The 23,381-nt window shown below is 37.2% G+C and overlaps 1 protein-coding gene across 2 annotated transcripts; it reads right to left on the bottom strand.

Annotated features, from left to right (window-relative positions):
* Window positions 1-519: 519 nt before the first annotated feature.
* Window positions 520-22,485, bottom strand: Vsig4 (V-set and immunoglobulin domain containing 4). Of its 2 annotated transcripts, XM_076919130.1 has the most exons (7): window positions 22,297-22,467; window positions 17,331-17,687; window positions 12,745-12,807; window positions 12,277-12,354; window positions 3,375-3,539; window positions 1,565-1,586; window positions 520-1,241 (listed from the first exon to the last, which is right to left on the bottom strand). In XM_076919130.1, the coding sequence occupies exons 1-7, from the start codon at window positions 22,382-22,384 to the stop codon at window positions 1,061-1,063; spliced, it is 954 nt and encodes a 317-aa protein (XP_076775245.1). In that variant the 5' UTR covers window positions 22,385-22,467; the 3' UTR covers window positions 520-1,060. The 2 variants fall into 2 exon arrangements, with proteins under 2 accessions (XP_076775245.1, XP_076775246.1); XM_076919131.1 differs by lacking the exon at window positions 1,565-1,586 and having other exon boundaries at window positions 22,297-22,485.
* Window positions 22,486-23,381: the final 896 nt, after the last annotated feature.

A 23,381-nucleotide genomic window follows, 5' to 3' on the forward strand; every position in this document is an offset into this window, starting at 1 on the left:
AACATAGAGACAGAGCCAAAAAAAAAAAAAAAAACCAACAACAAAAACAAACAAACAAACAAAATAAACACAACAAAACTTGGCTTAGAGTTACAGGTCTAGCATTCCAATTACTTGGGACTGTAAGGCAGGTGGCATTTTCAAAACCTACCTAATTTAGAGGGTGAAATAAAGGTAAGCCTGAATAGGTTAGTATGCTATCATCAAGATAAAAAGTAAAAAATTACAATAGTATAGTTCAGTGGGAAAGTACATGGTTAACTTTGGGTTAAATTTCCTGTAAAACACACAGACACAGACACACACATACAGACACACAGACACACGCAGACACACACACACACACACACACACACACACACACAGAGAGAGAGAGAGAGAGAGAGAGAGAGAGAGAGAGAGAGAGAGAGAAGAACAGAAAAGAGTATGATTTATATTTCTAGGGGTGCTTACCATTTTAACAATTTTGGATAGGTCCTACCATGTACTGAGAGAAGACCAACACAACTGAGGCTGCCATCATGATTAAATATTTATTAACATCAAAAGAATACAAGTGCAAGTGCATTAGATCCACAGTGTAGCAATATCAATATCAATTAAAAGCCATCTGGCCCCAGAGAAAGGGGAGTGATCCTAGATATGGGCATTTGTCTGAGTTCGTAGGACTGAGACTTATCTGATTTTATTCTTTCTGGTGAAGTCTGGAGGCATGACAAAGAACCTCTAGTGCTATGGGGATTTCTCTGGTGTTTGGAGAGGACTTGTGAAGGCCCCAGAAAGAAAAGTGTCCTGGGCCAAGCCCAGAAGCTAGATTCTAGAGGTGCATATAGTATATTCTTAGCCAAATCCAGGATTTCTCAGTGGCCCCAGAATTGGCAGACTAGATAGAGACTTTAGGTTGTCTAGGAAGAGAGGAAGCCAGAGAGAAAACTACATTGAAGGCAAGAACAGAATAAGTCACAGGCAATTATGCCAGTAGACCTTGACTTAGTGGGGGCATTTTAGCAGATGTTATTTTCTTCAGTAGCAAGAACTTCTTAGTTTCTGGGAACTGTGTTCAGCAGGCAGGAATAGTCATTGTTGATTTGGTGGTTATTTGGTACTCCTGGCTGAGGCAAGGATTATCAGAGTAGTCGTTGATCAGAGCCTGGGAATCTGATTCATTTCTGAAGTACTCACTTGCAACATCAGTCACCCGTGTGGTTTCTTCAGAGCTGCTTGTCTTCCTGGCACATACCCTATGAACCAAGACCCAGTTACTCATGAGAAAGGTCTTAGAACTTAGATCCTGGTTTTCTAGCATTCTACCACCTATGTTCTTATTCACTGAATCACAGGATCCTGCTAGACAGGAATTGAGAGAACAGAAATTTGGTACACTTAAATCATCTTGTGTGTTCACTGATCCAGGACATGATATAAGGACATTTATCTGAGAGGGTAAAATATTTTCTGATCCTTAAAGACTCTATTAGGACTAGTTTCCAGGTTTTCTGCCAATGACCAACAGAATAGAGGGAAGGCAATGGTTAATAAGTTAGAAAAGGAGATGATATCTTACCTGTTCACTTCATAGACATACTCTAGAAAATAAGGAAGATTCAGGTCAGAAACTTATATGGAGAGTATAATTGTAATTATACTCTTGTAATTATATTACAAGAGTATATGTCTTGTAATTATATTACAAGAGCTAATCATGAAATCTGAGTACCCGTCCAAAGACAGTGGCAGGAAACAGAAGAGAATTCTAAGTATCATCTTTCTAATATTGAGAGATTTTTGTCAGGAGTTGAAATACAGGCATGCAGATTTGTTGGGGAAGTGGAAGGTATACATGTTTGATTTCCATCCCCTTTGGCATTTCTGACTCAGAACACCAGACTGAAGATACTGCTTGGTGTTGGTAAAGAGAGAACACCAGACTTGTTCTTTACCCAGTAATCTCATCAAAGATTCTCAGAAAATTCTGTGGGAAATTTGATTGCCCAGGTGCAGCCCAGAAAAAATGCATTGAATTTGGCTCCATGTCAGGGATCATAGCTCAATCCATTTTCAGGTGCACTTATGCCCACTTAATAATCAAGAAAGGGTTCAGTTTATATATATATATATATATATATATATATATATATATATATATATACAACTGAATATATATATGAAAGTTGATGTTTCATTGAATTAATAAAATATAACTACATAAAATCTTAAAACTAAAAGGGCCCTAATTAGATAATCATCGCCCCTTAGTGTCTGTGGAGAACTGTCCTCTATTCCATAGGATTAGCTGGCCACAAGGATGGCCATTTCTTGATACCCCAATCTGCTCTCTAGCTAGTTATAATCTTTCAGAGTAGCAACTGTAAATTCATGTACTAGATTACAAGAAAGCTAACAATGTAATGTATGAGACCCCTCATTTTCATATTTTGTCTTTCCCACTGATTGGGAAATTCTGTATACCATATCTGTTCTTTGTGTCTTTATATACTCAGAATCTGTAATACAAACTATTCTCAGTAACTACAGACTAAATTGAAGTACTGCAGTGAAGCTATCTCTTTTAAAGTGAAGGGAGCCTTATAAACAAACATTCCAATCTCCCTCAACCCTATGTTTTCCATACTCAGTAAATAACTTTGACAATAGTATTTTCATCAGGCCATTTCCCTGATCAAAGCAATTAAGTTAATCTTAGAAATGTTGCAGCATCCAATGAAGAAATGATTTAGGCTTGAATTTAAAACCTGCTATAATTATAAAGGAACTTTTATTCTCCCGTGCATTTTATTATCACTTAACTATATGAATTTTTCTTTATGATGATCCACACTCATTTATAGTTTAGGCCTTTGTACTTACACTTATGTGGATTCACTTTCCTGGAATACTGTCCCTTCACATATTGTCTTCATTTAATATGACCTAGTTCTACTTAGACCTTCTGAAAGACTTTGTTGATTATTCTAGCTTTGACTTCTCTTCAGTTTTTGTTTAATATTTTCTTCTTTACATTTTGGATCACTACTCTTTCTGCTATGTGTGTTGCTGATAACTTCTATGCTTCAACCAGGAAATCCACACATAACTCGCAAGCAACTTAAGGGAAGCTTCTTGTGCATTCTCATAAGGTGACTTACAAAGATAATTGTACTTGGTTGGGCACACTGGACTTTTATATTCGGTTCCATAAACCTTACATCATTGTTTGCACGAACAATGAACATCTATCTCTTTTTATTTCTATCATTACTCTGAGACTGGTCTAACATTGGAATGTTAGACATAGAGCATCATCAGAATGTAGATCAATGTAATGTTGGAAAGAATGAATAAGCAAAAGCCAACTCTCCCTACTTATCACTTACCTTGTTGGAATGTCCTGCGGCAGAACATGATATAAGCTATGATGACAACTACTATGCAGCAAAAGGAGATGATGAAGATTATGGCAAAGATTGTCAGGTTCCTTCCTAAAAGATTGACCCGACCCGCGGGCCTAGTTATTTCGTGGGCACGAGAAGGACCGTAACCTGAAAGAAGAATGGGCAAGAGAGAGAATGGACTCAAGGAAGCAAATGCTTGTCAAGAGTCATATATTTGGGCGCAAAGCGCTTTTTTATAATACAGTTTGCAAAGGGAGGGGTAAGAGGGATCCAGGTGGTGGGAAAGTACAGAATCTTCTCGGCCTGTGCCCTGAAACAATGGCGGTCTAACTGCTTTTCTCAAAAGATATGGTACACCGCTTTAAATCTATAAGTCTATCTATAACTGTCAAGCAGGACCTTGTGGTTGCCAGGCAGAATGAAGCTGCAGAGGACATTGTGCAGGTGGGGAGAGGTAGGGGGTGAGGGTGAGAGGGGAGGGTCCTGGTTTCTGACAAAAGATAAAATAAGACTAAGTGCTATTTGGTTAAAAATTACATCAGTCAGTGGTCTTATTCACTGCTAGACCTTGTGTGTCATAATACTAACATAAACAGGCAAGATGTGCCCCTGGTATGATAGTAGCAAGACCATTATAGAACAACTAACAGCTTTCTGATTGGAATTGAGCACTCCACAGGAGGGAATATCATGCCTGTTACTGTAATCCTGGTCAAAATACATGACTGTGACTGTCATAGACTCTAGAATAGAACTTGCTTTGTTTATTTTATAAATATTCAATTTGCTATTTGAAAATTTATAATTATACCCATAGACAATAGGCTTCTCTCAATATTGGACAGAGAAGCTTATTTTTCATTGGACAAAAATCAATTCAGAGATGCATAACTGGTGAAAGTGCTGAGAAAACACTGAGTGCCCATTGCAAAATGGTATACCTTTATTAGCACCCAGAGAGGGGGAGAGGGAAGGGGACTCAGAGAACATCAAGAAAGAGAAAGCAGAAAGGTTAAGAGCCAGGCAGTGAGGAGGAGTGTGTGGAAATGTTGTTTTATAGACATGAAAGGGATATTGCATCCATGGATTTATAGTAGCTGGGGTTACCTGCTCAAGATGGACATAAGATCAAGCCAAAAGGCTTGCATAGGTGGCAGAGGTGCCCTTCAGTCCATACTCCTTACTGAAGAGCTACTGACAATTGATATATTCTGAAGGAGAGATATTCATTCTTTTTTTCAGTGTGATCCCACTGAGAGGTCTCCCATACCCCCACTGGATGGCCCCAAACTCGTGCACTAATAATATTTAATAGTTTATCTAAAAAGAAGACATGAAGTTAGAAGGAAGAATGTTGTGGAGTATTTGGTTGGAATTGAAAGAAATGTGAGGTGTATATGGTCATATTTCATTTTATACATGTATGAAATTATCAAGGATAAAGAAATTAAAATAAAAGTATTGAATGTTTATATAATATCTTTTAAAATACAAAATTTAGTGGAAATGGTGGTGCACATGTTTAATCTTGGCATTTGGGAGGGAGAGGCAGGCAGATCTTTGTGAGTCTGAGGTCAGACTGGAATACACAGCTGGTTCCAGGACAGCTAGTGCTACATAATGTCTCAATAATGCAATATTGTTTATTCAAGAATTATTAATAATGGCCCAAATAGAAAGTCTTGTAGTTAACATTCAAGAATAAAATAAATACATGTATTGTTAAACACACATACATACACTAATTACCTAGCAATGGAAATATATTTGCATATAATATATATATATATATGTATTCATATGAGACCACCATTGATTATGACAAACACCCTGAGAAAAAGAAGTCTGGTAAGAAAATGCATTATTTTATTCCTTTGTAAGAGTGTACAAAATAGTTTAAAATAAGTCATGGCAATAGTGTTTATGAAAAATAAATATTTTGGTGAGGATTAGGCCGCAGGAATTGTGGTTGTGAAGTATGCACATCTTCTCAGATTTTTAAATACTAATCTAGCCATATATTATTTGTATACTATGTTTCAGTAAAAGTTTACTAATTTAAAAAAGCAGCCAAATAAATGAATAAAAGTTGAGCCCTGGGGGAAACTCTAACTATTAGCCTAGAATGTCTTGAGGTTCTGGGCGAGCCAAAGAGTAAAATAAAATCCCACACTCTTAAGAAAATCTAGATAAGAGATTAGTGGGCCAATACCCTCCTATACCCTACAGCCTTTATTACAGCTTCCAAGGAGGCAGGCTCCAGTCAGAGACATCTAGGCCAGTTAACACCAGAGATAACCAGATGGCAAGAGGCAAGCACAAGAACATAAGTGACAGAAGCCAATGCAAGTTGGCATCCTCAGAACATAGTTCTTCCACCACTCTGGGGAGCTGACAGAAGACGGCTTGTAGCCATCTTGAGCCATATACCCTGAAAAGAGACTTGATTACATTAGCCTACAACAGCTGAGCACACTCTGATAACATCTTGCTTTAGATACCCAGGATTTTCCCTTGGGTGTGTGAGACTTAAAGGTGTGTGACTTAAGGGTGTGGCTTAGAGATCAGATTTAGAGACAAGCCCTAAGGGCATGATTAAAGGCATGACTTAGACGCATGGCTTAGAAGTGAGACATATAAAAGGCGAGAGGCAGACAGGAGAGTTCAGAACGATTTGGAGGAACAGAGAATTAGACACTTCAGACAGCACAACTTGGAACTAGGAATTAGGTTAGAGAGTACAACTTGGAGTACAACTTGGAGTAGGAATTAGGCATTGAGGAAGAAGACACTTGGACTAGAGAACTCAGAAGTACTAGGTAGTAGGCATTAGGCACTTAGCACTTGGAACTTGGAACTTGGAGGCACTAGGGACTAGGAACTAGGGACTAGGAACTCAAGACTTGGGACTTTGACTAGGAAGAGAGACTGAAGAATAAATGGGATTGAATCACACTCTGTCTGGTCTCCATTCCTCGAGTCTGTCCTCACTCTCTCTCTTGCTGAACCCTGACCTGCAGACTGGAGCAGCTTGAGGCAGTGCAGGCTCTAACAGTTTAGCCCCCAAGGCTTTTGGCAGTGTGGGTCCCAACACTGACAGAATGGTCAGAGACACTTGGGCCCCCAAACGTGGGGCAGCTCGGGCCGCAACACACCACAGCAAGCCCTGAATACCCTAACATTCCTGAAAATCAAGATTCTGACCTAAAATCTGATTTTATGAATATAATAAAGGCCCTTAAGGAAGATATAAATATCTTCCTAGGGTTGAATTAGGAGAAGGATTGAAGAAACTGAGAAGGGTGACCTTATAGGAAGACCAGCAGTGTCAACTAACCCGGACCACCCCTCCCCCCAGGGAGCTCCCAGAGACTGAGCTACCAACCAGGCAGCATACATGTGCTGTTGTTCCAAGGCCCCTAGCTCATCTGGCCTCAGTGGGAGAAGATGCCCCTAATCCTTGAGAGATTTGAGGGAAGGGGGACCAGGAGAAGGACAAAGGCTGGGATATAAATAAATAAATAAAATAATTAATAAAAAAGAAAGAAAAAGAAAATCTAGGTAAATGATCAGAGATACAAAGCCAGAACAATTTCTTGTATACCTCTTGGGGTTTTGTGTGTGTGTGTGCTTGTGTGTGTGTGTGTGTGTGTGTGTGTGTGTGTGTGTGTTGGCTATAACCAGATTTCCATGCTTTCCATGGGGCCAAGATAGGGGCCTTTCTTTTACCTTGCTTTAAGAAGAAAAAGTAGTATCAACTCAGCAGCTTTTGAAAAATGCTATGTTCATGTGATTCTGGCTTTAAGCCATAAAGGCATCTTGATAGTACTCCTCAGCCCAATTCCCAGCTTCCTCTTTTCTCAAAAATATTTCCACTCAGAAATCTAGGGCACCTTGAGAGTTAATACTGTCAATCTGAAAGGCTCTAGATGCATCCAGAAGACAAGCCTCTTGGCATTACCTTAACTGTGGGCACCGGTCTTCCAGAGCCTGGCATAATGAACAAAAGCAAGCAAGCTGAACACCAGCATTCTCTGCTGTCTGGTTGTGGATCTGATGTGATAATCTGCCATGACTTCTTGCTATGATAGACTGAACCTTTGAGCTATGAGCCCGGACAAACCTTTCCTTCCTTAAGCAGCTTTCATCAAATCCTTTGTTGTGGAAATAAGGTAAGTAATTAATACAGGTGTAGAAATAGATGAAGGAATATACTGTATAAAGATTCCAGTTCTAAGTCTTTTTTTTTTACTCCCTGGATGATCATATAGGCAAGATAATAGTCCTTCCTTCAAAGGTGTTTGTACTTCAAATTCTAGAATTGTATGTAATATGAAGAATAATTAAGTTTAAAGGCAGAATTAAGGTTGATAGCTATCTGCAGTTAAAATGGGAGATTAATAATAATATTTCTGATGGGCTCAATGTAATTATAAGAATCAATTTAAGAGTGGAGGTAGGAGATACAGGAGAAGATAAGCATCTGAGGGAGATATGAACCCATTATATTGCTAATTTTGAAAATACATAAAAGAGGTCATAAACCAAGGAATGTGGGTAGCTTCTGTACAGTAGAAAGTATCAGGGGATGGATCCTTTCACAAAGCTTTCAGAAGTAATATTGCATTCCTGCCACCTGATTTTATCTCACTAATAATTATGTCAGACTTTTGATTACCATACATATATGAAAACATATTTCTGCCACTTTAATATACAAAATTTGAGGTAAGGCTTTACATCAGTCACAGGAAAGTTAATGCAGCGAATTTAGTCAAATCATTAAGTGTCACTGGAATTTAGTTTTCTCATAACTTAAACAACACATTGAATGATGTCCAATATGCTTTGTTTTTTACTTTAATTTAGTTATAATCAGCATTCACAATAACAGATTCATCATATTTTGTTTTGATTGATTTTTTTCTCTATTACTGCCTGCTGCTTTCTTGTCACTTGTATCCTCCTCCTAGTAGTTCCCATTTCATGTTACATGTCCTTACCTCCTTCCTTAAACTAGTGTTTTTTTGGAGGCAGGGGTTAGGGAGATGGCTTGGTGGTTAATACACTTAGTATTTAAGCAACACCAGATTTTATATTCCCATCACCCACATAAAAGTCAGACATAGGAGAATCTGTAACCACAGTGTTCAGGGACAGAGACACATGACTCCTCTGGTCTTGTTGGCCAGCCAGTCTAGCCAATAAGAGACTCTGTCTCAAAAATAAGGTATAGAACAATAGAAGGTGCATCTAAAGAAGACCTTTTTTTCTCCATATGAGCATATACAGGCAAACCTGTGAACTATGTGCATATACATGTGTATTATACTAAACACATATATTCAAACACTACACACACACACACACACACACACACACACACACAGACACACACCTGCTTTTCTGTCTCATTAGCCTCTGAAGTGGAAACTTCTGGTTTCTTTGGGCAGTGAGTTATGTCAAATGATTTGCTGGGGCATATACATGAAAGGATGTTCTGCTAATGCAGACATATGGAAAAATGAAGCAGACACAGGTAAAAGGATGTTTTGCTATAGCAGATACATGAAAGAACATATAATGAAGGAATATAAATATGACCCCACAGACAGTGGGAGCTTGAGCATTGGTTTGGTTTGCTCCACCTCGCTATTCTTCGCTAAAGACATCCATGTATTGGTAGAGCCATGCGAGCTCTCTGACATCAGACGTGGAGCTATGGAGTTACAGAATTTTGGAGTTTGTCCTTCTGGGTTTCAGTCTTTCTTTGATCTAGTATTTCCTTACTCTGCCCCATTTCTCACTTTTATAATGTTAATCTATATTATGTGCTATTGTATATTCGATATAATTGCCTTTTGATTTTATAGGGCATTATAATTAAGAGATTGCCTTAAGTCTCAGAAGAGACTTTGGACTTTTAAATAGTGTTCTGACTGTTCAAGGCTATGGGGACTTTGGAAGTTGTACTAAATGAATTTTGCATTATGATGTGGCCAGCAGACTATTAAGGTTGTGAAGTAGAATGTGGCAGCTTGAGTGATGTTCCCCATGAGTCTTGGGAACAGGAATATTTGTTCCCCAGTTGAGTGCTGTTTGGGGAATATTAGAAGGGGTGGTCCTGCTGGAGGAAGTATGCCACTGGGGATGGGTTTTGAGGTTTCAAAAGCCATGTGCTATCTCCAGTTTATTCTCTTGGCTTCTTGTTTGTGGTTGGACTGATGTGATATCAACTGCCTGCTATGTGCTACCGGCTCCACTCCAATATCACGGGCTCTAATCCATTATAACTAATCTGAAACTCAATCCTTCCTTCTGTAGGTTATCTTAGTCATGATATTTCATAACAGAAAACTAATACACACATCAAGGTTCTAGGGAAACAAGAGGTCAATCCCAAACCCAGTGTATAACAAGAAATGATAAATATTAGGTACTGCCATAAATAAAACAAAGAATGAAAGGACAATAGATAGCATTAACCAAAAGAGTTCATTTTTAAGATAGATTAAGATTTATAAACTCCTAAGCTAAGCAAACCAAAAGAAAGCGAAAGAAGCTTTAAATTAATAAAATTAATGATTAAAAGAGACTTCAATGAAATTAGAAGGATCATTAGATATGATATAAAAACCTGGAAAACTTTAAAAATTCGATTAGTTTCCAGACACATATGACTTATATTAATAATTACATTTCTGTTGCTGTGATAAAACACCACGACCAAAGGCAGTTCTCAGAACCAGGAGTTTAATGTGGCTTATGGTTCCAGATGGATTAAAGACGGTCACAGCAGGGAGCATGGCAGCAAGCATGGACGTGGCAGCAGGAGCTGGAAGCTGTAAGATCATATCGTTCAATACCAAACACAATGCAGAGAAAGAAATCTGGAGCTTGGTTGAAGCTATAAACTCTAAATGTGGCGTACTTCCTTCAGAAAGGCCACAGTATTTCTTTAAATAGTGTCATTAACTGGGGACCAAAAACTCAAATAATAAACCTATAGAGGACATTGACATTCAAAACACCACATTTCACTCTCTGACCCTGATATGTTTAAAGGCACATACATCATAATATAAAATTTGCTTAGTCAGACTTTAACAGTCCTCACAATCCGTGACAGTCTCAAAATTATTTAAAAGTGTCTTCTCAGACTCAAGAAAAATTTCTTAACTGTAGCTTCTTGTGAAATCAAAATATATCACATACTTTTAAGATAAAATGGCACAGAATACACATTATCATTTCAAAAGGGAGGAGACGGAGTCAGGGCATAGTGAGAAAATAATGGACCCTGCTAAAACATAGCAGGGCAAACATCAGATCATTTCTGGTGTTTATCATTTCAGGGGTTATCTGACTCTGTCACTGCTGCTTTGCTTCCTACAACAGGCATTTCATTCTTGGGCTGTATCTACTGTTCTTCTTGGCAGATGTTTCATTGCTCTAGTGTCACCAGGATCTTGGGGTATCATTTAGGCTTCACTTTTATAGCATTAGACAGTGTACTTTGGGGGTGGGGGGGGAGGCATGTTGCCTCTGAGGCCGTTCATTCAGGGACTTCCCTGCCAAGCCATTTCCTGGTCTTAGTGGCTTTTATTTTCAATCAAGCCTAAGATATAACTTTGCTGACTACACGTATCTCAGTTGGAAGTGATTACTTTCAGAGCTGGAAATATATCATTCTGTGTTCTCCTGAGTTTTAGTGTTGCTGATGAATGATCTGATGTTATGTTTGATGTCTATGCGTCAATGCTTCAAATTGAGGTCTCTGAAGTAGTATTTTCGATGTACATCTTTTAGTTAGTACTTTTATGTGTATTTCTTTCTCTGGGTTTGGAAAATTCTTGGGTATAATTTCATTGAATATGATATCTAAGCATTTTTTACTCTGTCTGAGCCTTTTGACTTATTTCTGTTCTTTCTTTTACTGTATGGATTATTAGGTTTGATCTCCTGAATATATCTATGACTTCTCAAATATTTTAGTCATATTCATTAATGTTTCCTTTATGTATATTATTATGTTTTATTTTCTTTACCTTGTCATCCATCCTTGAAATTCACTTTTCTGTCTGGTCTTATCTTTTTATGATGCTTTCTGTTGTGCCTTTTATTATATTTATTAATAGTAAATTTGCCTAGCATGTTTGAGATCACTGGTTCAATACCCAGCATCACAAAAAGAAATATGCCTTCAATAATACAAAGGCAGAGCAAGAAACAGTGAGTTATAGTTATTAAACTATTTCATGATGAATAATCAAAATAGATACTTGATGGGTACCTGGAATTATAGATGTTTTGTAGTATATCTAGAACTAACAACTGCTTGTAAGACTATGAAAAAAGTTCATTATTTTAAGAATCAATTTAGGCATGCCATTGCAAATTAGCTGACTATCTGTTTGTGATGAAGTACACAACATTTTCTCTGGGATGTTAATACCCGAGTTCCTGACTTGGGAATTTTTGAGACTTTTGAGGAATAAAAATTAGCTGCAAGCTGCTGAAGAAGCCTTTAATCAAAAGTTAAAGTAGTGGGAGGGGGAGACTGCTTTGATCTTTACCCATTCCATTACCTGTCTCCTTAGGAGAACTGGCTGAGTTCATAACTATAGTTCTATGTTTTTCAGTGTTTGAGAAGTATATTGCCATGTCAATAGGAAACAAACTAGCAATGCATTTATTTCTTTCTTTAACCACAATCTGACTTTTTATGTTCTTGTATCTGTATCTTCCCCTTTCTATCTTACTTACCCAATTCAGCTCCTGGGATCTTCATTGATGATTTGTGGAGCTGAATTCCACTTAGAGTTTATGAATCACAATGTTCAGAGTCAAAGTAGAATGATATAATTTCTAATGTTACTCTTACCTGGGCTAGAAATGGTCTCCTCATGTTCTCCAGTTATGTTAATGATCAAGTAGGAGGTTGAACTCATTGTAGTTGTTGCTATGAAAACAGAGAATCAAGGTCAGAGGCCTCCCTTGCACTGAAGAGCTGTGAGGGTAGGAGATGGTAGAAAAGGCTTTATGTCTTTGCTAGAGAACTCTTCTGGGCTTTCAGGGTATCTGGCCATATTATTGATCTATACTGTACTATGAGGTAAAACATTTTGCTTTCTTACAATAAGGGTGGTCAGTAGTCCATAGTCACGTAGTCACGGTGCTTTCTTTTTGCTTCCTGAGTATACTTCTTCACTCTCCTTGCTACATTCCTTTATTACCATTATCTCCCAGAGTAAGACAGTAGTCTCTTTGCCAAACTCAGTGGAATTTCATATCCTCTGTTTTCATACATCAGTTTAAAGCACTGCTGTAACAAAGTCCTAATATAACTTACCTTCCAAAGAGAATTGCATGGTTGTAAGTGCTTCAGTATTGATTATAGGTGGATTATCGGGGTCTGTAAGGAAGAGAAGCCTGGTTAAAGAATCTGGTGACCTTAGATAAACAGTTGAAGATACTAGAAAACTTTGGAATTTTAGGTAAACATAGTCAGATTCATAGTTGGACCTCTCATGATGCTGGTAAGTGCTATTGCCTGTTCATTAGTCATTGCACATCACTCCAAGCCTGGGTTCATAAGCCAAGCTTCATAGACTTTCAATGAACCAGAATCTAGAGCGGAGAGGGTGTAAAAATTTGGCAGAGAACATGTATTTTAGTTTTCACGGACTTTAAACTAAAATATAATGATTCATTCTTGCTTAAGACTTCAGAAGTCTAACAAAGGAGGTGATAGTGGGTGACTTCAATAAAGATGGTGAAGTAATGACTTTAAAAAAAATTACCCCTGCACAGAAGTAAAGGCATAACTGAAATAGTTTGATTTTGTCACTTTCCCAAGAATTTTGAAATTGGTTCATAGAAATTCATGGTGTATTTATGAAAAAGAAACAGCTGGTTTTTGTAATAACATGAAGCTTTGTGGCATTTCAACTTACCTCACAGGTAATAAAAATTAATACTCTATTCCAGACGTACAAGTAATCATTTCATTCCAAAAATACTGTCTTTATTTGCCTTATTTAATGATTTTCTGGGGAAAAACATGACTTCAAAGGTTTGTCTTATTTAGTACCTATAGTAAAAAGTCTTTCCCTATGGCTAGAAGAATACTTGTTACAGAGATACCTAAGAAAATGAATATTTGTTTGAGGAAAGAAGATACTAACCAAGAATTTTTAAAGGAAATGCTCACAAATAGAAATTCCCCAGGAAGTTTGAAGTCTGATGACTTTCCAGAGTGAAGGATAATATATTCTTTCATAAAGTCTTTTGGAGATTCAGAAAAAAATAAAATAAAGATATAAGGGCACACTTACAGTTAGCCTTAGGTTTCATATTAGCAGAAAATAAAAATGTGCCATAACTGAAATGTGGTTGTACACTGATATCTTAACTAAACAAGCATCATTGCTCTCCAGTAAATAATACATGATCTATTTGCTCCTGGAAATTAAGAAAATCTCTAACCAGTCATTAACTGATATCTAAGTTAATCAAATAGTAAGTTCAGTGGTAACTTATGACAATGAATAAGCAAGACTATACAACATTGGTTTTTAATTTTTAAAAATCACCAAGTCCTGAACAATCAATCAATCAATCAATTGATGAATCAATCAAACAAACAAACAAGCAAACAAAAAAAACAGGTAAGAAGAACATGTACTTGTAGCTCTAACTACAAATATGAATTTAGTTTGGGCAGTATAGAAAAAAACCCGTCTAAAGCACAAAAAAACCCAGACGAAAATGAAGGAAAAAAATCAAGACATTTCCTAAATAAATAATGTGCATGAGAATATTCTCTAGTACATTTGACAAATAAGAAATGTTAAAAGGCATTCTTTAAACTAAAATAAAGGGAAATTGAATGACACTCAAAACTAATATGAAGAAATAAAAAAGCACTGGTAGAGATAACTATAGTTAAGTATTGAATCTAAACACATTTTTGTAACCTGACTTAAAGAACACTTTACAAAACAATAATTCAAAATCAATACTTATACCATTATAGTACACTAAGATGTAATTTACATTAATGGTAGAATTAAAAGGTAAGAAATTGAGCTGAATAGAAACAACCTTTTGTATATTATAAAATTAGATTGAAATAAATCCAATAAATTAAGAATTCACGATATCCCACTGAGAGAAAATAATGAAAATGCTTAGTAAATGTCTTAGTTAGAATTTATATTGCTGTGATAAAACACCATGACTTAAAGCAACTTGGGGGCAAAAAGTGTTTATATCAGCTTAGAAGCCTCAGGCCATACTGTATCACTTAGAGAAGCCATGGCAGGGACTCATGTTAGGATTTAGAGGTAGGAATTGAAGCAGAAGCTATAGAAGAATGATGCTTACATACTCAACCTACTTTCTCACTGCATCCAGGGATACAAACTCAGGGGCTGGTACTGTCTGTGGTAAATTGGGTCCTCTCAATCAATCCTCAAGCAAGAAAATATACCACAGGCTTTACAGGTCATTCTGTTGGGGACATTTTGTCAGTTTGAGGTTCCCTCATATAAAATGACTAGATTGTATGAAGTTGATATGAAACTAGCCATCCCAGTAAATTAAGCAATAATTGAAAAATATACACTATAAATTATTTATTAAACATCAAAGGTAGAAGCAATGGATGAATAAAGAAATAAATATAAAGGATAAAGATTACAAATATAAAATTGTAGACAAAATACTACTTTATTAAGGATTAGATTAAATACAAGTAGAGAATCTCAGATTTAAAGGCAGATTCTCAGATTATCATATCTAGCTATATAATATCCTTGCTTAGTGGTCAAAGGAAAAAAGGTTTTAAAGTAAAAGAATATCAAAAAGCATACCATGCAGTCTTTAGACAAGCTATAGATAGAATGACTATATAAAACAAATTAATGATATAAAACAAATTAAATTTGAGAAAAACATTTTATTAGAAATAAAGAAGTACAATTTGTAATCCTAAAAATTTTTTTGTGAAGGAGACAATTCACTTGTAAATATATACTGTTAGTAATACAGCCACCCCGAATTCATGAAGAAATGATTAGTAGAATAGGAAGGATGCATAGTTAAATACTAATAATTTGAATTCAACATCTCATTTTAAATAGTTTGCATAACAATGAGAAACAGGTTCGAAGTTTGAACAACACTGTTAACCAATAGTGACATATATAGAACATTAGATATAACAATAGCAAAAGTAGATACTATTAACAACTACATATGGAGAATTACTGGAAAAAGACCATGTTCTGTGTATAAAACATATCCCAGTAAATTTTAAAACTATCTGAAATAATGCATCTTCTCCAACTGAATGAAATAAAACTACAGGTAATGCCTAGAGTGTTGGCTCAGTGGTTAAGAGTTCTTTATGCTCTCACAGAGGACCTGGTTTTGGTTTCCAGCACTGACATAACCACACATTATCATATATAGATCAAGTCCCAAGGGAATGTATGTCATCTTATGACCTTCACAGGCACCAGACAGGTACTTGGTACTCACATATTATGGTGGCTTGACTGGAAATGGCCCCTATGGGCTGAGATATTTGAAACCTTGATCACCTTGGGTGCAACACCTTGGGAAAGATTAGAATGTGTGGACCTGTCAGAAGAAATATGTCTCTGGAGGGTGGGCTTTGAAGTTTCAAAAGACTTATGCCATTCCCCATGTCCTCTCTCTCAGACTCCTGCTTTTCAGATCAAGATGCGAGGTTTTAGCTGTTTCTGCAGCCATACCTTTGCTTTGGTGTCATGAACTCTAACCCAGGGAAGAAGGATGTCTGGAGTTGGGAGGAAACACCCTCTCAGAGGCAAAGGGGTTGGGGGATGGGGTGAAAAACTCTGGGAGGAGGTACAGGGGGCAACATTTGAGATGTAAATAAATAAAATAATTAAGAAATTAGTAAAAAAAGAAGTTATAAGTTCAAACTATTTACTTCATAGATTTGTTAAAGTATTTTATCACAGCAATAGAAAAGTAACTAAGACACATGTACATGTAGGTAAAACACTCATATGTATAAAATGATAAATAAATCTTTAAAAACAGAGATGTTAATTTAAAAGATGAACCAGGAAAAAATTACATAATTTAAATAAGTGAAAAATATTTGGATTGCTAATTAAACAACTACTAACAAAGAAAAGATCAAGCCCATGTGCCTCCACTACTCAGTTCTGCCAGACTTTATGCATGTTAAGAAATGTTTGCTGGGACATGCTACAAAACACAAGTACTAAGATAAAAAATGGGTTAGAGTTCAACAAAATTAAAAACTTTGGGGCCTTACAGGGTACTATAATAAAAATAAAAACACAACATGTTGGGGTAGAGAGATGGCTTAATAGTTAAGAGCACTAGCTAATCTTGTAGAGAACCTGGGTTTAGTTCTCAACACCCACATGGTGGCTTGCAAACATCTATGACTCCAGATCTAGAGCTTTTGATCCCTCTTCAGACTGCTTTAGGCATGAGACATACATATAGTGCATGGGCATAGGCAAGACACTCGAATATAAATAAATCTAAAAAACTGTAAAAAGACTATATGAGGAATGGAAAAATACTTACAAATAGTGTATTTCATAAGACCACAAAGTTTTATGGTGAACCGGGAAGTGCATTTGGTGGGAACTACATCCATCAGAATGACTTCAGTGAATATAGGAGAGATAGGGCAGCATTTTACAAGGAAATGCAACTGTATTTACCAACACTTTTTAAATTTCTAATGAAGCGGTGACCTCAAGGTGCCTGTGATTAGCAAATAGAATTACAGAGAAACAATATACATAGAAATCAAGGCTACTCAATTTCTCAGAGGTGTCTAGGATTACACTACTCTACTGTGTCTTTACTTGCCAGTGCATTTCTACTCTCACAGTGACTTACATTTCTGAACACGGAGCTCAATGATCTCATCTCTCGTTACTTGGTATCCATCAGGAGTCTGCCAGGTGACCTCACATGTGTAACGATTCCTGTCATCCATCTGTAGGGTATTCAGTTGGAGGGACACATCTCCTAGAACTTTTTGGCTTACTTTCAGGCGGCCTCTGTATTTTGCCTGCTGGATATGATCTCCAGTGGAGTCATGTAGGAAGATGGTGACAGGGTCAGAGCCACGTTGTACCAGCCATTTCACCAAAACTTGCCTGTAGCCTCTCAGGGGATCATAGGTGCACGGAATCTTCACATCTCCTTTCCAGGTCCCTGTCACACTCTCTGGTGCTTTTAGAATGGGATGGCCTAAAGAAAGAGAACAAGGAAGCAAACACAGACAAGATGTTCACTAGAGTGAGGGTGTGAGTGACAGGCTCAATTGGTTTCTGGGAAACACCCTTCCTTCAATCATCCTCTCTTCATCCCTGTGCTCTTCTGATCTGTTAACTTTCCCATCAAAGTGAGTCAATCCCTAGGACGAAGACTTGAAAACACTCTTTAGCTCTACTGCTTTCAATCTCCTTTTATGTCACTGTCTTGCTAGGAGGTGACCCTTGGTAAATCACTTCCACCATGAAGGATCCATTTTCCCCCTAAATATTATGTGGAGATTTAGGATAAATTAATCTTTAGAAGTTCTATAATATTTTACATATATATGATTTTTTTTTCAAAATTTTTAAATAGGAAGAAAAATGGTGAATAGTGGAAACCGAAGTACTTCATTTTGTACAGCTTGCTGCTTGAAGCAGACTCACTTAAGAGAAAGGCTCAGTGACTGGGACATAAAATCAAGTTCTTTTCCAGAAGGGTAAAGGAGATGAGCAATAGAAGACTCTAAAGGTGTAACATAGGGTGAAGCAAAAATCCTGGATGTATATTCCTATTTAACCGAACCATTAGCTATTAGATTTGAAACGTGTACTTTGAAAGCAAGTCTAGCTGATTTTTGTCCTTATTTCTCCTTTCTCTTTGTTTTTTTTTCATTTCCTTTAGTTCTTATCAAAAAGATAGTAGAAAATGATATCCCGAGGGGGAAAAGAGTTCATCCATGCTTGGTCTGGAAAAAAATAAAGAGCCTGAGTAACTCTCTAGCACTGTTTGTGCTAGTCATTGTGTGGTGAAAAAAAAAAAAAAAGAAAAAGAAAATTGCTTCTTGATGGGCTGAGGAGTTTCGGGGAAACCAGAAGCAAAAAGAGATGAAGGCCCATTGCATTAGAGTTTTTCATATGTGAGCGCATATCTTAATGACTTTGTTATTTTATTCAACTGGGGCAGTGGCTGTATTTCGGCAATGTCTTTCCTGGTAGATTTAGTTTCAAAATGAAAGTTATCACCCACAATTTTTTTATTTGGCACATATTTTAGTTAAGCAGGAAGAATATGATGCCTTATGCATGGAGAGAGGTTATGTTATCCAACTTCCAGGATACACTGCTAAGTACCGGAGCATCTACTAATGAGGACACTGAAGTTGAATCTATGCTCTTTGCCTCACCAGGAACTCTTAGAACATCCATGGCATATTTTAACCATTGGAGAGGCCAACTTTCAGTGGAAAACAAGCAAATAAACATAGCCCATAATTGCTAAGTATTTCAAATTATGTTTGAGCCAATGTTACCCTATAGGAAGATGAAGTAAGTAGAAATTCAGCAAGAACCTCTTTTACCTTATACTGAGTCTTCAGTAGTTATTACTTGTACTTAGTTTCCTGAAAAGGCATTTCATTTCCTTGAATAGAAATGAGTCTGAAAGAAGAGTTACAGAAATAATGCTATTATGAGATGTCCCAGACTCTGCTGGGCTGTGTATCTAGAATTAGATTCTTGCAAACAGATCCTACAACTGGGCTACTATGTCCACAGGGAAGTGAGTTATCTCAGCAGCTAGTAATATACCACATCCTGTAGTTGAAGAAGCTAGAGATATTTAACATAGAGAAGAGAGTTAAAAGGACAGTTTCTTTTCTGCTTCAGATGTTTTCAAGTGCTCACATGGAATAAGAAATAATATATGTTCTGGGTTGATTATGAGAAGTCCTAGTGTAGCATGAATATCAGTAAATGTCTGTGTTCTAAAAGTGCATGAATAGCAAATACTGAATGCTTGTAAATAATTGCATTTTTATTGAATATTTTATTTACATTTCAGATGTTATTCTGCTACCCTATTCCTCCCCCCTCTGCCCAGAAACCCCATATCCCATCCCCCTCCTCCTGCTTCTATGAGGATGTGCCCCCATCCAAACCCCCACTCCGACCTCCTCACCCTTGAATTCCCCCACACTCAGCACCCAGCATTCATGGGAACAAGTATCTAATCTCCCACCTATGCCCAACAAGGCCATCCTCCCCTATATATAATGATGGAATCATGGGTCCCTTTCTATGTGCTCCCAGGCTGGTGGTTTAGACCCTGGGAGCTTGGTTGGTTGGTATTGTTGCTCTCCTCATGAGGCTGCAAACTCTTTCAGCTCCTTCAGTTCCTTCTCTCTAACTCCTCCGTTGGGAACCCCATGATCAGTTCAATGGTTAGCTGTGAGCATCCGCCTCTGAATATGTCAGACTCTGGCAAACCTCTAAGGAGACAGCTATATCAGGCTACTGTCAGCATGTACTTCCAGACATCTACATCAGTATCTACCTTTGGTGACTGCAACATGGGGTGGATACCCAGGTGGAATGGTCTCCAGACAGCCCCTCCTTCAGTTTATGTCCCAAACTTTGTCTCCATATTTGCTCCCTTGAGTATTTTGTTACTCCTTCTAAGAAGGACCAAAGCACCCACACTTGGTCTTCCTTCTTCATGAGCTTCATGGGGTCTGTGAGTTGAATCTTGGGTATTTCAAGCTTCTGGGCTAATATCCAATTATCAGTGAGTGAATACCATGTGTGTTCTTTTGTGATTGGGTTACCTCACTCAGGATGATATTTTCTAGTTCCATCCATTTGCCTAAGAATTTCTCGAATTCGTTGTTTTTAATAGCTGAGTAATACTCCAGAATTCTATCAGACTTTCAAGGAAGACCTAATAACAATTCTTTTCAAACTATTCCACAAAATAGAAATAGAAGAAACACTACTCAATTTGTTCTATGAATCCATAATCATGCTCATACCTAAAACTCACAAAGACCCAACAAAGAAAGAGAACTTCAGACCAATTTCCCTTATGAATATCAATGCAAAAATACTCAATAAAATTCTCACAAACCAAATCCAAGAACACATCAAAACATTCATACATCATGATCAACTAGGCTTTATCCCACGAATGCAGGGATGGTTCAATATTCAAAAATCCATCAATGTAAGCCACTACATAAATAAACTCAAAGAAAAAAAAAACACATGATCATCTCACTAGATGCTGAGAAAGCATTTGACAAAATTCAACAACTGTTCATGGTAAAAGTCTTGGAAAGATCAGGAATTCAAGGCCCATATCTAAACATAGTAAAAGCAATATACAGCAATCCAGTAGCCAACAACAAACTAAATGGAGAGAAACTTGATGCAATCCCACTAAAATCAGGGACTAGACAAGGCTGTCCACTCTCTCCCTATCTATTCAATGTAGTACTAGAAGTCCTAGCCAGAGCAATTAGACAACAAAAGGAAGTCAAAGGGATACAAATAGGAAAGGAAGAAGTCAAAATTTCACTATTTGCAGATGATATGAGAGTATACTTAAGTGACCCCAAAACTTCCACCAGAGAACTCCTAAACCTGATAAACAACTTCAGCAAAGTGGCTGGCTTTAAAATCAACTAAAACAAATCAGTAGCCTTCCTCTACTCAAAAGATAAACAGACTGAGAAAGAAATTATGGAAATGACACCCTTCACAATAGTCACAAATAATATAAAATACCATGGTGTGAATCTAGCCAAAAAAGTGAAAGATCTATATGACAAGAACTTCAAGTCTCTGAAGAAAGAAATCAAAGAAGATCTCAGAAGATAGAAATATCTTCCATGCTATTGTCAGGATTAATATAGTAAAAATGGCCATCTTGCCAAAAGCAATCTACAGATTTAATGTAATCCCCATTAAAATCCCAAGACAATTCTTCACAGAGTTAGAAAGAAAAATTTTCAAATTCATTTGCAATAACAAAAAACCCAGGATAGGGAAAACTATTCTCAACAATAAAAGAACTTTTGGAGGAATCACCATTCCTGACCTCAAGCTGTATTACAGAGCAACAGTGATAAAAACTGCATGATATTAGTACAGAGACAGGCAGGAAGATCAATGGAATAGAATTGAAGATCCAGAAATGAACCCACACACCTATGGTCACTTGATCTTTGGCTTGTAAATAATTCTAATCAGTTGTATGTGTTACTTTTATCTGTTTGTTTACAAATGGAGTCTTAACATGTAGCCCTAGATGTCCTGGAACTTTCTATGTAGACCAAAATCTCTTGAGCTCACAGAGATCAGTGTGCCTCTACCTCCCAACAGCTAGGATTGAAGCAATCATCCTTGACTACAGGTTACTTCTAAGGTCACATCTATTAACTCAACAACATTTATTCATTGGGGAGGTATATACTGTAGCCAGAATCAAAGTTTGGAAATGGGAAGTTAGTCAAAATTATAGAATTTCAAGGGAAAAGGAGAACATGGGAGGTTTGCATGCCATTGGCATCCCTGAAACACTAGACAGCTATGCAGATACTTTCTAAGAGAAGAATCCTTTCAATTTCTATCCAAGGCAGCTTCTGGAACCTTTACCAGACTTTAATGACTTCCCTCCCTTCTGCCCAACATTCAGAAAGCCTGCAGAATTACAGGTAACTGACTGCCTATGAGAAACAAATTTTTCTCGGTAAACACTCAAAGTCAACACTCACATTCTCTGCCAGAGAAAGAAGAGTTAGTTAGATATCAATGTCCTGCCTTACCATAGGTGAACACTATTAGGTAGCCCAGGAACAGCAAGCCTGATGAGATCTTCATACGATGTGATGCCACTTCTATTCGTCCTTCCATCCTGCTGAGGAAGAGCCTGGAAATGCTAGTAGCTGCCAGTTTCTACTTTGCTTTTTGATTTTTTTTCTCACAATCGTAGTTTCATCACACACTACCCTGCCTTCCGTATTTTAGAGTTGTCAGGGTTTTTTCCTTTTACCCTGCCTAAGGTTGGAGATTTAAGAATGAATGAAAGTGTACCTCATTCTGGTAGGCTTTGACTTTCTCTGGGACCAATGGTGCTCTCTGGTCTTTAATGTTCCAGATTTTTGAGTCTGTTCAAAGTTTACCATACAGGGATGCTTTACTTTCTGGTTAGTCTAGGGAAATTATTTGTTCTGGCATATGCAGATTCCACCAGTTGTACCATTAACCCCATACCAGTCAATATAAATGGACAGTGTGTAAGTTGGAGGCACCTGAGTGCTTCATAGTATGAATTTAGTGCACTGGAAGACTTTCCACACAGAAAATTTTTATTAATTATCAAACCTAGGGATATAGTTGCTTTGAGAGGGTGTCCCATATCTCACAGTGGGAAAGTTTGTTGACTGACTTTTGCCAGTAGTCCTATCTCTGATGACAAGAAATGATTAGTTTTAATTAGTACTCCTCATGATGCCTTTGTATAGACATCTATATTTTATTTCTTTAAAGAGAAAGACAAGCCCTATTTGTAATTTGCTAGACTTAATAGGGGTATGCTTTATTAGCTTGAAAGTTTTAATTGATTTCACACTGATACAGGACAATAAAGAGACATTTCCTAAGTGTAGTTGCTGTAAATATCATCCTTCTTCACAGACTCCAGAGTGACAGTAATTTCATATACAGTATAATTATATATAAGTTTATAATGACCTTCAGACATGCTTTGGAAATGTAAGCAATTGCAAACCCAGAAATTAATGCTTCGTTGTAGGCAATGTCTAACATTTGTTTTCTTTTTTATTGGTTGGATATAAGAGGTTATGGATACAGACTTGTACAGAGAAGATTGAGAGTCTGTGGCAAGACT

Source organism: Arvicanthis niloticus, chromosome X, assembly GCF_011762505.2.
Source record: "Arvicanthis niloticus isolate mArvNil1 chromosome X, mArvNil1.pat.X, whole genome shotgun sequence".
In the NCBI taxonomy this organism is placed as follows: Eukaryota; Metazoa; Chordata; class Mammalia; order Rodentia; family Muridae; genus Arvicanthis; species Arvicanthis niloticus.

Coding starts and splice junctions, on each gene's coding strand:
- Vsig4 (XM_076919130.1), bottom strand. CDS start 22,384: ATGGAAGGACGAATAGAAGTGGCATCACATCGTATGAAGATCTCATCA. Junction 17,688..22,296: donor CCTAATAGTGTTCACCTATG/GTAAGGCAGGAC, acceptor CTCTTTCTTTAG/GCCATCCCATTCTAAAAGCA. Junction 3,540..12,276: donor GGAGACCATTTCTAGCCCAG/GTAAGAGTAACA, acceptor TTCTTCTTTCAG/GTTACGGTCCTTCTCGTGCC.